The following is a 14,265-nucleotide window of genomic DNA, read 5'->3' on the forward strand; positions in this document are numbered from 1 at the left end:
CGGGACACTGTGACAGAAACCAGAGCGCACAGAAACGCTGCTTACCCTCCCGCCACAGTGGTACCTGTTTATCTACTTGCATTGGCGTGCTTTCAAACTGCTAAGCTGGCAGAAACTGGGACAGAGCAATGGGAGCTCACCCCGTCGCAGGGATTCAAACCACCAATCTTCTGATCGGCAATCCCAAGAGGCTCAGTGGTTTAGACCACAGCGCCACTCATGTCCCCCATGATAGGAACAACTAGGTAAACACCCTTTAAAGTAACTAAACACTCTAATTGTTTTCAATAACCTCCCCTACCAACCCCCCCTCAAAATTCCTGACCTAAATCTCACAGAAAAAGTTAATATCAGGAAGCCACTAAGTACAATTTCAAAGTCAGAGGGTGAGGCTTTAGTGCCCCATGTGTCTCCTTACATTTCCTTGTGAGGAGAACCAGCAGAGTGTTCTGACCCGTTCATATTAGATACCCACAGGATCAAGGCAGATTAGGGGTGATGACAATGCAGATAGCTCTGAGCAAGCAACTTGCTTCGACAAACACTGAAGTTAAACTGAGGTCTTATTTGTCTCTTCCTCGAGACCCCCTTTCCCAAACTCCACCTCCTTGGCCTGAAGACTTTAGTCTGGATGAGTGCTTTTTACTTCTCTGTGGCTTCCTGCCTGTGTGCTCCTTACACCACTGGGCAGGTGTGTTAGTGCAGGAAGCACATCCTTTGATAAAATCTGGTTCTGGGGATAGCAGATCCTGGCTCAGGCTCTGTGGGCTCTGAACTATCAACCTCCTGTTCCTCAAACACTGAACCATCAGCATCAGAAGCCCACTCCACTTGGTAGTACAACAACCCTGGACTCAGCTGGCTCCTCCTCTGATTTGGAGCTTGAACCCAAGACCGTGGCAGAATAAATGATGCATAGATAGGATGCAAACATGTTTAGCATTCATTCAGAAATCAGAGGACTCCATTTTTCCTGTCAGAGTTTGTGTATCTTGTTGAATTTTTTTTTTTAAAACGGTTTTGCAAGATACCTGGAGTACTCCCCTTACCGCTAAACTGCTTGTTCTTGCGAATGGTACCAGAGTACTGGCTTGGCCAAATTGTTTCTCTGTGATCTGAGATGTTCAGGATATGATTCCTTGGTACAGAGACCACTCTAGAATCTTGAAAGCGTGAAAGTCTTCAGGGGAAGGAATCGTATATTTACTGTCTCTCAACCAAGGTGGATGCGTTAAGTGTGTGTGTGTGTGTGTGTGTGTGTGTGTGTGTAAACAGTAGAAGCAGGGCTGGGGGGACAGTGAGATGCAGAACGTGTTGCTTGGAATAAGATAAGAGTCTGAAAGGAAGGTGTAAAACTACAGTACAGTGGTACCTCAGTTTAAGAACGATTTGGATTACCGGAAATAGTGTCTTGGTTTGAGAACTTTACCTTGGTCTAAGAACGGAATCCAAACGGTGGATGGGCACCGGCGGTAGGAGGCCTCATTAGGGAAAGCGCACTTTGGTTTAAGAACGGTTTTGGTTTAAGAGCGGACTTCCGGTATGGATTAAGTTTGTAAACCAAGGTATCTCTCTCCCTGGAGATTGGATGTGGGAGAAGTGGCTATTACAAGAACTCCTTAAATCTCCAAGGAAAACCCAAAATGGTTGCTGTAGCCCCGTCCTCCAGTTTGTTGAAAGTTTTCTTCCTCTGAAAAAGGCTTCATTTTCTGTGTAATTCATAGGACCATGAGGCAGACTGAGGCCGTCATCTTGAGCAGGGTGGAGTTGCCACAGGCGACCTCCACCTTTGGAGAAGTGAGAAGCAGCTAGGGCAGCAGAATTGGGACTATGAATCTTGCATGACCAACAACTCCCCCCCCCCCCCGAGTAGTTGAGAGGTTCCACATCATCACACTCGTCATTACAGGCATCTCTGCCACAAATAGTGGACCTTCCAAACATACCGCTACTTTATATGCAGTGCTTTCTAAATAATTGTTTAGGGGTACTCTCATTTTGACTCAAGAAAACCACCATTTTATAGTTCAAATCGGGAGAAATAAATACAGTAAATGGACAAAAGGCCGCCATCGGGGGTAGCAACGGAACTGACAATTCACCACGCTAGAGAAGAAACTAAAGATCTTTTTAAAATTTGTTTCTTCTCCCTTTAGATTCACAAAATGTTTAGGGGTATGCGTACCCTCAGAAAAAAAGCACTGTTTATATGTACAGTGGTACCTCGTGTTACATACGCTTCAGGTTACATACGCTTCAGGTTACACACTCTGCTAACCCAGAAATAGTGATTCAGGTTAAGAACTTGACTTCAGGATAAGAACAGAAATCGTGCTCCGGCGGTGCGGCAGCAGCAGGAGGCCCCATTAGCTAAAGTGGTGCTTCAGGTTAAGAACAGTTTCAGATTAAGAACGGACCTCCGGAACGAATTAAGTAATTAACCCGAGGTACCACTGTATTGCATATTTGGAAATACCACAGCTTGTGAAAATCATGCCTACTTATAAAAGCTTCTTGAAAATACCATCCAAAATTGATCACCCAGTTAAAGGAGAAAGTATAACACACAATGCACGATATACCCAGGTGCTCCCCTCTTTGCTGTTTAAACCGTGGGATTACTGGGACGTGGAAGGCTGAGAAAGCAAAACACGTTAAGTCGCGAAAACAGAATGCCTGGGAACAAGCCATTTTTTAAAAAATAAAAGAAACCACCACCACCAAGCGACTTGGGCTTTAAGATTCTATGCTTCTCCATTTATTTTTGAACTGCAATTTCTTCAGTCCCATTATCCAAACCCAACTCAAATTGTGCCTTTCTCGGCTCACGTTGCTTGCATGTTACTCAGCTGAGCTGTGAAGCAGTTCTTGGGTGACCTTGCCTCATACACGCACCAGAGTTTCATCCAGTAAACCTTCTATGTAAACTTTGTGGAGCAATGGAAACATGCCCCAGTTCAGTTCTTTAGCCATGGGCCCAGAGAACTACAGGGATCAAACAGCCTGGAATTGAACGTTAAAAGCTTGGGTGCAGGGGAGAAGTAAAATACCTTTGTCCAATGACAAAGCTGCATATGAGCCAATTCCTAGGGGCTGTGGGCCCTTTGCCCCCCCCAAATAAAATAATTGAGGGCCGGGCCCCCACAAAGTTGATGGGCATTCCCATTCAAATTGTGTGTGCTCACTACGACATGTGATTGATTATGCAGGGTGGGGCTTACCTGGGCCCCCACAATATTTTGTTCCAAGTTGGCACCAAGTTTCAAAGTTGTGAGGTGAGCCTCAATTGGGAACTCATGATACAGTGGTACCTCGGGTTACATATGCTTCAGGTTACATACGCTTCAGGTTACAGACTCCGCTAACCCAGAAATAGTGCTTCAGGTTAAGAACTTTGTTTCAGGATGAGAACAGAAATCATGCTCTGGTGGCGTGGCAGCAGCAGGAGCCCCCATTAGCTAAAGTGGTGCTTCAGATTAAGAACAGTTTCAGGTTAAGAACGGACCTCCGGAACGAATTAAGTACATAACCCGAGGTACCACTGTACTGCAGTTTGAACTGCAGAATACAATTACGCTACAAAACAGATCAATACACTTTTTTAAAACAACAGCAGCAGCAAACTTAGTTGGTCTCTAAGGTGCTACTGGACAATTATTTATTTTTATTTACCGTATTTTTTGCTCTATAAGACTCACTTTTCCCCTCCTAAAAAGTAAGGGGAAATGTGTGTGCGTCTTATGGAGCGAATGCAGGCTGCGCAGCTATCCCAGAAGCCAGAACAGCAAGAGGGATTGCTGCTTTCACTGCGTAGCGATCCCTCTTCCTGTTCTGGCTTCTGAGATTCAGAATATTTTTTTTCTTGTTTTCCTCCTCCAAAAACTAGGTGCGTCTTATGGTCTGGTGCGTCTTAGAGAGCGAAAAATACGGTATTTATTTCGACTGTGTCAGACCAACACGGCTACCTACCTGAAGCAAATAGACCAGGGGTCAGCAACCTTTTTCAGCCATGGGCCGGTCCACCGTCCCTCAGACCAAGTGGTGGGCCGGACCATATTTTGAAAAAAAATAAAAACTGAATGAATTCCTATGCCCCACAAATAACCCAGAGATGCATTTTAAATAAAAGGACACATTCTACTCATGTAAAAACACACTGATTCCTGGACCGTCCGCGGGCCAAATTGAGAAGGCGATTGGGCTGCATCTGGCTCACAGGCCTTAGGTTGCCTACCCCTGAAATAGATTGTGTGCACACAGTTACAAATACATCTAACTGTATTTTCTGTGGTCTCTTAATAAACAGAATCCTTTGCAGCAACCACACTAACACTGTGCTCGCAGGCTGTGTGCTGGGGCAGGCAGCCTGATTGCTCCTCCCATTGCAAAAGCAAGCAAATGAACCAGGAAGGGGATAGCTTAGCATTATGTCTGAACTCAGAATAATGGTGTGCTTCTTTCTAACAAGCCAGGATTTGTAAGTCACAGGGTGGATAAAAATCAATGATTTTATTTACAGTGGTACCTCAGGTTACATACGCTTCAGGTTACATATGCTTCAGGTTACAGACTCCGCTAACCCAGAAATAGTGCTTCAGGTTAAGAACTTTGCTTCAGGATGAGAACAGAAATCGTGCTTTGGCGGCGCGGCGGCAGCAGGAGGCCCCATTAGCTAAACTGGTGCTTCAGGTTAAGAACAGTTTCAAGTTAAGTACGGACCTCCAGAACGAATACTTAACCCGAGGTACCACTGTATTTTTTAAAAAATGATTTTTTGAAATTTAAGTTGGATTTTTAAAATAAAATGCTTTTGGAGGAAAAATCTTTCTAAAGATAGTTTTCTACTTAAGTTACATTATAGTCGAAAGGCTATTCACCAGGAAATAAGGATTTGTTTTAAGTTTTTCATGAGTGCTAAAGCTCAGTCTGTTTTTTTTTTAATTAAAAAAAATCATTTAACCACATCAGTTAACTAACATGGATACATGTGCTATAATGTTATTATTTTAGTTCAGGCTTCCTCAAATTCGGGCCTCCAGATGTTTTTGGCCTACAACTCCCATGATCCTTAGCTAGCAGGACCAGTGGTCAGGAATGATGGGAATTGTAGTTTCAAAACATCTGGAGGGCTGAGTTTGAGGAAGTCTGTTTTAGTTAAATAAATTGTTTAAATTGTTATTAAGGAAATGATTATTTTTCTCCTTCCAACTAAGTGCAGCAGAAAAGTTGCCGAAATATAAAGTTAACTTACTAACCCTCACAATAATTTCATAATTACTTATCTATGTATTTCTGATAGTATAACCAAATCAGTAATTTTGGATATAACTGTAAAAACTATTCTGAAAATTTATTATTCCAAAAATGAAACTTTCATCTGGTTGTAAATAGTAAGATTATACCAGCAAGAATGAGTCTTTCTGGAAAAAAAGATGATGATTTTTTAAATCGAGTCTTACGGACTTGGGATTTAAATCGTGATTTAAATTGATTTGATTTAAATCAAATCCACCCTGGTAAGTCAACAATGAAACTTGCATTTAAGGCTTGCTAATGATCCTGTCTTGGAGGAAGACACAAAACATGACCCTGGGTTCAGACATAAATGTTAAGATATCCAGTTTCCTGGTGTTGCAAAGCAATGGTACACATCAGGCTATGTGTACCAACAAACTGTTTGTGCACAGTGTGGTTTATTAAGCCAAAGGCTTATCGTTCTGTGCAAACATCATTTGTAATGGGCATCCTGCCTTTATCAGGAACACACCTATGAAAGAGAAAGAAGCTACCTTCCTTTTTTTAAAACACTGAACACGTTTCTAATACTTATAATGAAAACCTATAGCACTCGATATACTAGAGGCTCCTAATTAAAATAATAATAGTAATAATCAGGCACATCTGTTAAATATGTTTAATTTTTTTAAAATAACTGATGGCAAAATAAAATATTTACATCACATCATACTGTGTAAACACGCAATGTTGCTGTACAAAGAAATATACATGCAAAATAAAGCAAAAATCCAACTAAAATAAGGAATGAAATAATAATAATAATTCACAAGCAAAAAAAAAGTTATGGTTGGTATGAATACATATCCATCCAGTTTTGATTTTAATTTTTTGTTTAAAAAGTTTCTGTACAACTTTACAAAAAAGAGAAATAAATAGATTACAATGGAAGTTGCAATTATTAAAATTAAAACCAAAGCCAGATTATGGCTTAAGACAGACTGCTATGTCTATTTTGTAAGGGATGTAGGCTAGGTTTGTTTCAACAGGCATAAAGCACAAAGAGAAACATGGATGGCTGAACATCCATGCTAGCTCACTGATGCACAGAAAACCATCAATGACTTAATATTTCACATATTGCCTATGTCTTGGAACTCATTTAAAAAAGCAGACAGTTATTTTCCGTCAGGTTCCGGTCCAATTTATGACAGTATTTTCTTCAAAGAGGAAAAAAAACCCACACACCATTCACTGTTATTGTACAGAAAGCAATAGACAAATCTGAAAATTCTAAAAAGTAGAGATCGATTATGGGGTGAAATAACACTTTGGCATCTCGAACAAACAAAACAAACCGTCTTTTGAAAATGTCGCCTTGTTTTCCTTATCCAGTTTGCATTTCAGGAAATGAAAATAATTTTACAATCCTTTTAAAACCAGCAAGACTTCCGAACTAGGTCCTAGGTCCTAAGCTAAGGCTCAAGTTCATGACACAGTGATAAAACCCCAACCCAGTCCCCCCAACCCAGCCCTGGAAATCCCCAACACAAAAGTCATAAAGTTCGCCATACTATGAATGTGCTTTTTCTATATATTTATTACAGTTACAACAGGGGTCCTCATAAATAGTTGCATAAAATGTTAAAGCCACAACATTGCACATGATATGAAATTAAAAAAAAACCCAAAACAAAACAAAAATCCCAAAGTGAGTGCATTTACAGTATTTTCTTCCTGCTGTATACTGCTTGACGATAAGAGGTTGGCTTAAGGACACCAAACCCAAGAGTTCTTTTCTGATAGGTCAAGCCAGGGCTGACCTGAACTGAAGACCCACACAGTGGTTCACCACCATTTAGGGGGGGGGAGTTATAGGGAGAGGAGAAGAGGGGGGAAATTAAAGAGACACAGGTTGAAGGCAGGTAACAGTCTATTTACAAGTAAGGCCTACATTTTATCAGAGCAAAATGGTTCATTCTATTTGTATGCAAAAATCTTGAGGTTGGATGCACTTAAAAGCAGAGTCTGATCTCAGTGCACTGCTATGCAAGATACACACAGGCGAGGCAACTGGAAAGCTCTATGTCCAAGTCCAAAAAAATAAAATAAAATCAGATGGGTCAAAACGGACACCATCTAGACGGGCAGCCATTTTGTTCAGTCGTCTTTTAAGTGTCAGTGTCTGTACCTTGTCTCTCAATACCAGTGCTTTGAACAAAGGCATATTTTTTTCCCCTCTGTCTAAAATCTTGAAAACGCTAGTTAAGATCGGTTGCAAAATTTCAATTCTCATCAGACGTTTTTAAAAAAGGATTTTTTATTTTTTTTGCAGAACCCTGAATTAAAATACTGTAGTAAGTGTCAAGTTCTTCATTGCCTTTTGCAGAGTACAATGTTGCAGTCCTCCACCCCAACATAGTTTTGCAGTGCTAGTCCCAAGTACAACCGTGCTTAGATTTACTTGGAATGCATTTCCACACGATGAATACGCTAGCAGCTGATTGGCTTCTGTTTTTTTTTTCTTTTTCCTTCACCCCAAATTCAAGTCAACAGCTGATTGGCAGGAGAGCTTCACCCGCAGTTTAGCTGACAGGTGAAAGAGAATGAGAGAACACATCAAAGATAGGTCAAACTTTTGGCAAGAGCCTGCTCTGTAAGAAGTTTTTAATGCTACGAATGGGTCGAACATCGTTCTGGTGTTTTCGCCGCTCAATGAATGAAGTCAGTCTGGCTATGTCAATGCTGTCAGCACTTTTGGCACTGCCTGGCTGTAGCCATTGCTCCTGCAGAGCCAGTGCAGCCGAAGGGCGCTTGGCTGGGTCATCCTGCAATAGGAAGCAGACAAAATCTTTGGCCTTCTGGCTTACTCCTTTGAAGTAGTCGTCTGGGAAGCTAAAGTCTAGGCGGCAAATGTTCAGGCAGGTTTCCTCTACGCTTTCGTCCAGGAAAGGAGACACGCCGCTAAGGAGAACGTATGTGAGCACTCCGAGGCTCCACACATCTGAGGTCAGGGAGACAGGATTTCCAAGGATAATTTCGGGAGCTGCAAACTCTGGGTTCCCAAGGAGCTGGTGGATGTGGTACATGGTGTTGAGCTGGATTGCATCTCCAAAGTCAGCCAGTCGGATCGTTGCTTTGGCCAAGCTCTTGTCCACCAGAATGTTTTCAGGCTGGAAGAGACGAAGAAGGGAAAGTTGTCACTTGTTACGCCAAGCAAAGCGCCACATGTTTAAACATCCTCACCCGTAACAACATAACTTGTACTTTCAAGCCTTAGAGAAGTCGGCACAATTTCTAAACGTTCGACAGATTCCGAAATGAAACGTATAGCAAAACGAGATGAACGTATCTCAGCGTGCTGACTACACTACCCATTTAACGTACGAGAGGAAAACTTAAAATGTGATGCGGGGAATATTTGAATGCATCTCGCAGCATCTTTTTATTTTGCTAAAGGCAGCTGCTGGGAAAAGCGTTTGTGGAGGGTGATCAGAACTGCAAACTAGGCGGTTCTGTAGCCCCTCAACGCTACAGAATAATCAAAATTGCTCCTATTGAAGCTGCTGTTAGCCACCTAGGAGAAAACACAAAGGAATAATACAAGAGCCTTTATGTTTCCTCCTCTGTGGCTAACAGCAGTTGCTGTTCTCTTTTGCAGGGATGGCGGGGAGATTTGCATTAGGGAATTGGAGAGGGTAAAAGTCAAATTTCCTTCCACTTCGTAGACAGGCTGCCCCCGACGTCAAGAATCCTGCGAACCAAGTATTGTGAAGTATAGATGTGAAAGTCACAATAATTTCTCCTATTTTAAGCATCAAGGTACGGCATATAGAAAGAAAGTCAAATTCACTTTTTTAAAAACAAAAACCAACACTCAGCAGTTTGCTTCTTTCCAAACAAAGCATGAGTAGAGCAAACATGACTGAGCAGAATGCTGCTTGATCATGCTAAGCATTAACCGTGGCTTACAGGGATGTGTACACAGCTGTCAAGGGCACTTTCCAGCCAATGGAAGGCACACAACAGATAGTTAACGCTTTATGGTCAAAGATAACGTAGTCGTTTCTACAGCTCGGGATAGCTACATGCAGAGTCTGCATCCTATGGAGCAGTTGTAGCAACAGGGGACCACTCCGCCTCCACAACTTTAAGTACCTCACCCTGACAGGCGGTGCACACGTAGCCAGAGACTACGCCTGCGTGGAAGGTTTTGCCTCTGCTCTTCCCGCTTCATCTCTCTCCTGGTTCTGGGAGAGAGTGGTGCAGGAGAGGGTGAGGGAGCACCCAGCCCTTCCCTTGCTTGACCTTCCTTTCTCCTCTGATTCTTCCATCCTCCAATTCTTGCCCCCTGGCTGGTATGGGTCGCCCCCAACCCACTGCTCCCCTCTCCCGATTCGGACTCCAGCTGGCCTGCCCCCGATGCCCACTCATTAGCGTCCTGCCAGTTCCCGACATCAGGCTCCAAGTGGGCTTTGGTCACAACTGTACATTGTTCCTTGAGTTGGCTTCCTATTCACACAAGGCTCTCACAGCACTTACAACCTTTGTGCAGTAAGGAGATAGGACTGGGCGAATAATACGTCCCCTGGATGAACCTTGTTTCCATACACAAGACTGGACCACCAGCTAGTCTGTCAGAAATGTGTGGGTGCTCTGAAGTACATCCTGGTATTGACGGTATTCGGGGGGAGAAAAACCTGTTATCCAGTTCACCTTTAGGTCCAAGTGCACTACTCTGCAATTGTGAAGATACTGTACAGCATCCAGAATCTCCCCCAGATACAGCTTGATCTTTCCTTCCGTGAGGTTTCCCCATTGCACGATGTAGTCCAGAAGGCGGCCCTGGTTAGCACTATGAAAGCATAAGTGTCATGTTAATCATCATCATCATCATCATGTCCACATTTGGGGGGGGGGAATGATTTAACTCTGCTGCATGATAGAGCTAGTCCTAACTATTATAGAGGGGTGTGTGTGTGTGTAGAAATAAATTACCGTATTTTTCGCTCTATAAGATGCACCAGACCACAAGACGCACCTAGTTTTTGGAGAAGGAAAACAAGAAAAAAAATATTCTGAATCTCAAAAGCCAGAACAGCAAGAGGGATCACTACGCAGTGAAATCAGCAATCCCTCTTGCTGTTCTGGCTTCTGGGATAGCTGCGCAGCCTGCATTCGCTCCATAGGTTGCGCACACATATTTCCCCTTACTTTTTAGGAGGGAAAAAGTGAGTCTTATAGAGCAAACAATACGGTAACTTTTTTTTTTAACCCACACAAATCTCACCATAAAGTGAGAAATCTCCATTATTGCTCTGTGATTACTTGTTCTTAGGATTAACTTGAAGTAGAAATGTAGCCTGATTTAAACTCAGGTGTGTATTTATGAAGACGTACTCACAAAATAAGTGTAAGATTCTAATCATGTAAGATTTTCCTATCTTCAACATTTAACATCTAGAAATCAAGAGCATAACATATTGGCCACGTTTGAATGTAGAGCTAAGCCATTGTTGTTGTTGTTGTTTAGCTGACTCTACACATGGACATCACCAGATGGGCAGCATCGAAATCAGATTGATTATATTCTCTGCAGCCAAAGATGGAGAAGCTCTATACAGTCAGCAAAAACAAGACCTGGAGCTGACTGTGGCTCAGATCATCAGCTTCTTATAGCAAAATCCAAGCTTAAACTGGAGAAAGTAGGAAAAACCACTGGGCTGGTAAGATACAATCTAAATCAAATCCCTTTTGAATACACAGTGGAAGTGAGGAACAGGTTTAAGGATTTAGATTTGGTGGACAGAGTGCCTGAAGAACTATGGATAGAGGCTCGCAACATTATACAGGAGCTAAGCCATAGTTTGTTTAATTCATGGTTTGTCTGAACACCCAAACACATTATGCACAAATAACCATCATTTGTTCTTCGGCAACAAACCATAACTTGAAACCGTGGTTTGCTTTTAGTTTATCAGTTTCAGCTTGCTTTAAATGTGGTTTGTCATCATGTCTGAACCAAGGATCCAGGCGTAATCCTGGTTTGTTTGGCATCCTGACTGAGTGGCTTGCCAAGCAACCAGATGTGTGAGGCAAGAGAGGCTAGAGCAATGTTTGTTTCTTTGATGTTTACCCCGCATCTTCCTCCAAAAGAGCCCAGGGCTGCAAATGTATCCATACTAATGCTATTAAAACATCTTTTAAAAATGGTTTTAAACTACTGTATTTTTTGCACCATGGGACGCACCGGACAGTAGGACGCACCTTGTTTTAGAGGGGGGAGAACAAGGGGAAAAAAAATTTCCGCTCTCTGCCCAGCGCCCCTTCAGCGAAGCGGCAGGAAGCGCTGCGCAGAGAGTGGGAGAATTTCCCCCCTCTTGTTTTCCCGCTCTAAAACAAGGTGCCGTTTAAGGTGCGTTCAGGCGGCTACCTTGGAAACCTGGAGAGCGAGAGGGGTCAGTGCGCACCGACCCCTCTCGCTCTCCAGGCTTCAGGTTCCTTTCGACCTGCTCTTTGGGGCTGGCGGGGGGAAGCCCACCACCAGCCCCCAAAGAGCAGGTCAGGGAGCAGCGGAAAGGCGCAGCGGAGAGGCTCCTGCCATAGCCGCGCGTCACCTCTCCAGCCTGGAGAGGGTCGCAGGGGGCTGCTTTAGCCCCTCGCGCGCTCTCCCGGCTAGAGAGGTGACGCGTGGCTATGGAGGCTCCTGCCATAGCCGCGCGCATCACCTCTCCAGCCGGGAGAGGGTTGCAGGGGGCTGCTTTAGCCCCCTGCACCTCTCCCGGCTGGAGAGGTGACAAGCGGCAATGGAGGCTCCTGCCATAGCCGCACGTTACCTCTCCAGCCAGGAGAGGGCTGCGGGGCTATGGTGTCTTCGCTCCATAGGATGCCCACACATTTCCCCTTCATTTTTGAAGGGGAAAAAGTGCGTCCTATAGAGCGAAAAATACGGTACCTTCCAAAAAAAGCTACTGAAAAGCAATCACCCGCTCTGCAACTATTAATTTCAGGGTTGCCTGGGACAGAACTTTTAGCTATCAAATACCCTAGTAAACAGTAATGTTTACATTTACCTAAACAGGAATGTATTTTTTTTCCTCCTAAAAGTTAATAGCGAGGAATAACTCGCAACATGCACGTATTCAGTTTTATGCGCTTAACAACAACAACAACAGCACACACAAAAAATATTTAAAAGGGGGCGGGCTTCTTGGAAAAGAGACTTTCGCAATCCCACCCACCATTCAACCCAATGTGTTTTGACTATAAGCAATTTTGGCATTAGGCACTATCCCTTGAATGCAACCCCTGTGTAAGTTGAGAGTCTTATGTATCACCAATTTCACGTAGGAGCAAAATATCTGCAGGTAGCAGTAACAGGACTATTGCTTAGTGGGAGGTGGGGAAATGGTAAACCTATATTATTATACTTTGTATGTGGGGTTTTTATGTCAGCATCATTTGGGTAGGTTCTCTTTCTGATTGTTTATTATATTTCCTTGGTAGTGAAAGAGGTTGGGTGGGGGCACCAAGGAATGGTTGGTTGTGTTTAATTGGCTGTAGTGAGATTTGTTTGTGTGTGTTTTGGGGGGGTCAGGTTAACCAGATTGTTCTGTATGCTGTTGGTGGGTTTTTGTTGTCTTGCTGGGCTGTGTATGTGATAAAGGAGAGCCACACTGGGGTGAAGTCATCCTCTTCTATTTGTCCCCGTGACAGTTACAGTCTATTGGTTAGCTTTTCTAGTAAGGCTGTTTCCCATACAATTTGGTACCACTGGTCCATGTTCACTCGTGACTGGCTGCTGAGAGTAGATGGATTATAAGGTCTTTATCATGTGAGCAGTCATGATGCTCTTGGAAAATGTTTAGTGGGGCAAGTTCTGGGGTGAGTTCTAATACCTGTTCAGTTATTTTGCATATCTCTTGTAGAACGGCTGTCCAGAATGGCTGGATTTTGGGGCATTCCCACCACATGTGCAGGTATGTGCCTGTAGAGGCGCTGCCTCTCCAACATTTTGGTGATGTTCCTGGGCATATCAATGCCAGTTTCTGTAGTGTTAAGTACCATCTGTATGTGAGTTTCAGTGTGAGTTCCTTTCTTTTACCTGAGATGGAGGTTTAGACCACTTTCTAGTCCATTGGGTGGGGTTAATTTCATAGCCTAGGTCATGCTCCCATTGTACTTTGTGTCAAGGAACTGTCAGGAGAAGATTTTCAAAGATGGTCAAGGGCCTAGTGGCACCAGATTTTACTGTTGAATTGTTTAAGAAGGTGTGTAGTTGGTGGTGTGTTAGCCAGGGTATTTGAGTGTCTCCAAGTATGTCTTGTTTTTCTTGTGTCAGTATGGGTTTGTTGTTTTTGTAAAAGTCTTTAAGACGGTGTAGGTCTTTGGCTTGCCATGTTTTTATCTGGAGGTTTTGTGCTGTGTGTTGGAATAATGGGTGATGAGCTGGGGGGTTAGTGGGGCTGGCGCTGGGAACAGTTTGCCTATTTTTTCCTTCTATGTTTTAGCATTATATGGATTTTCTTTAGATTTTATATTGTTTTGGTTGTTTTATTGTAGTTTTAGAGCATTTTTCCTCTGCATTAATATTCTTTTGACCACTTTGGGAAGAGTCTGGGTCAAAAAGCAGCATATAAAATAAACCACAACATAACATTCGGTAACATAAAAGGGCACACACATCTCTAACACCAAGATGTAACTGGTGGAACTCTCAAAGGTGTCCAGGAGGCCGACAAGCTGAGGGTGTTGGAGATTCTGCATAACTCCGAGTTCATGGGTGACCTGATCTCGTTTCATCAGTTTCTTATTTATGAACTTAGCGGCTACTTCTCGCTTGGTTCCCTTCTGGTCACATCTCTTAATGACAGAAAACCTGCCCCTGCAAATCAAATGGTGAAAGGAAAGTCAGTTCCACAAGGCAAGGAATACAAGAGAGAGAGATGTATTTATTTTCACACCCCACACTTGCAAACATACATATTCAAAGCTGGTCTTGAACTATTAAAACTTTCTCCCTTTGAAATG

The 14,265-nt window shown here is 43.2% G+C and overlaps 2 protein-coding genes across 8 annotated transcripts in view; one reads left to right on the forward strand and one right to left on the reverse strand.

Moving 5' to 3' along the window:
* LOC309374297 (uncharacterized protein) overlaps positions 1-14,265 on the forward strand; it is a 42,156-nt gene that overhangs the window by 17,045 nt on the left and 10,846 nt on the right. The window contains exons 1-2 of one of the 3 annotated variants that reach the window (XR_014170489.1): positions 10,146-10,218; positions 10,480-10,961. The exons of 1 other annotated variant lie outside the window; for it this stretch is intronic. Coding sequence is in view for 1 of the 2 variants with exons in the window: in XM_081919134.1 (XP_081775260.1) it covers positions 10,769-10,914 (146 nt within the window). In the remaining variant the exon portion in view is untranslated. Of the gene's footprint in view, positions 1-10,145; positions 10,219-10,479; positions 10,962-14,265 lie in introns of those variants that run through there. One more of the 3 variants, XM_081919134.1, reaches the window with a different exon arrangement.
* Positions 5,901-14,265, reverse strand: part of TRIO (trio Rho guanine nucleotide exchange factor) — a 255,311-nt gene continuing 246,946 nt past the window's right edge. For all 5 annotated transcript variants that reach the window (XM_081919102.1, XM_081919103.1, XM_081919104.1 and 2 more), the window contains exons 55-57: positions 13,919-14,119; positions 9,952-10,090; positions 5,901-8,408 (exon numbers count right to left, since the gene is read on the reverse strand). In XM_081919102.1, the coding sequence (XP_081775228.1) occupies positions 7,866-8,408; positions 9,952-10,090; positions 13,919-14,119 (883 nt within the window). In that variant the 3' untranslated portion in view covers positions 5,901-7,865. The remainder of the gene's footprint in view (positions 8,409-9,951; positions 10,091-13,918; positions 14,120-14,265) is intronic.

Source organism: Podarcis melisellensis (genome assembly GCF_964234715.1).
Source record: "Podarcis melisellensis genome assembly, chromosome: 7".
In the NCBI taxonomy this organism is placed as follows: domain Eukaryota; kingdom Metazoa; phylum Chordata; class Lepidosauria; order Squamata; family Lacertidae; genus Podarcis; species Podarcis melisellensis.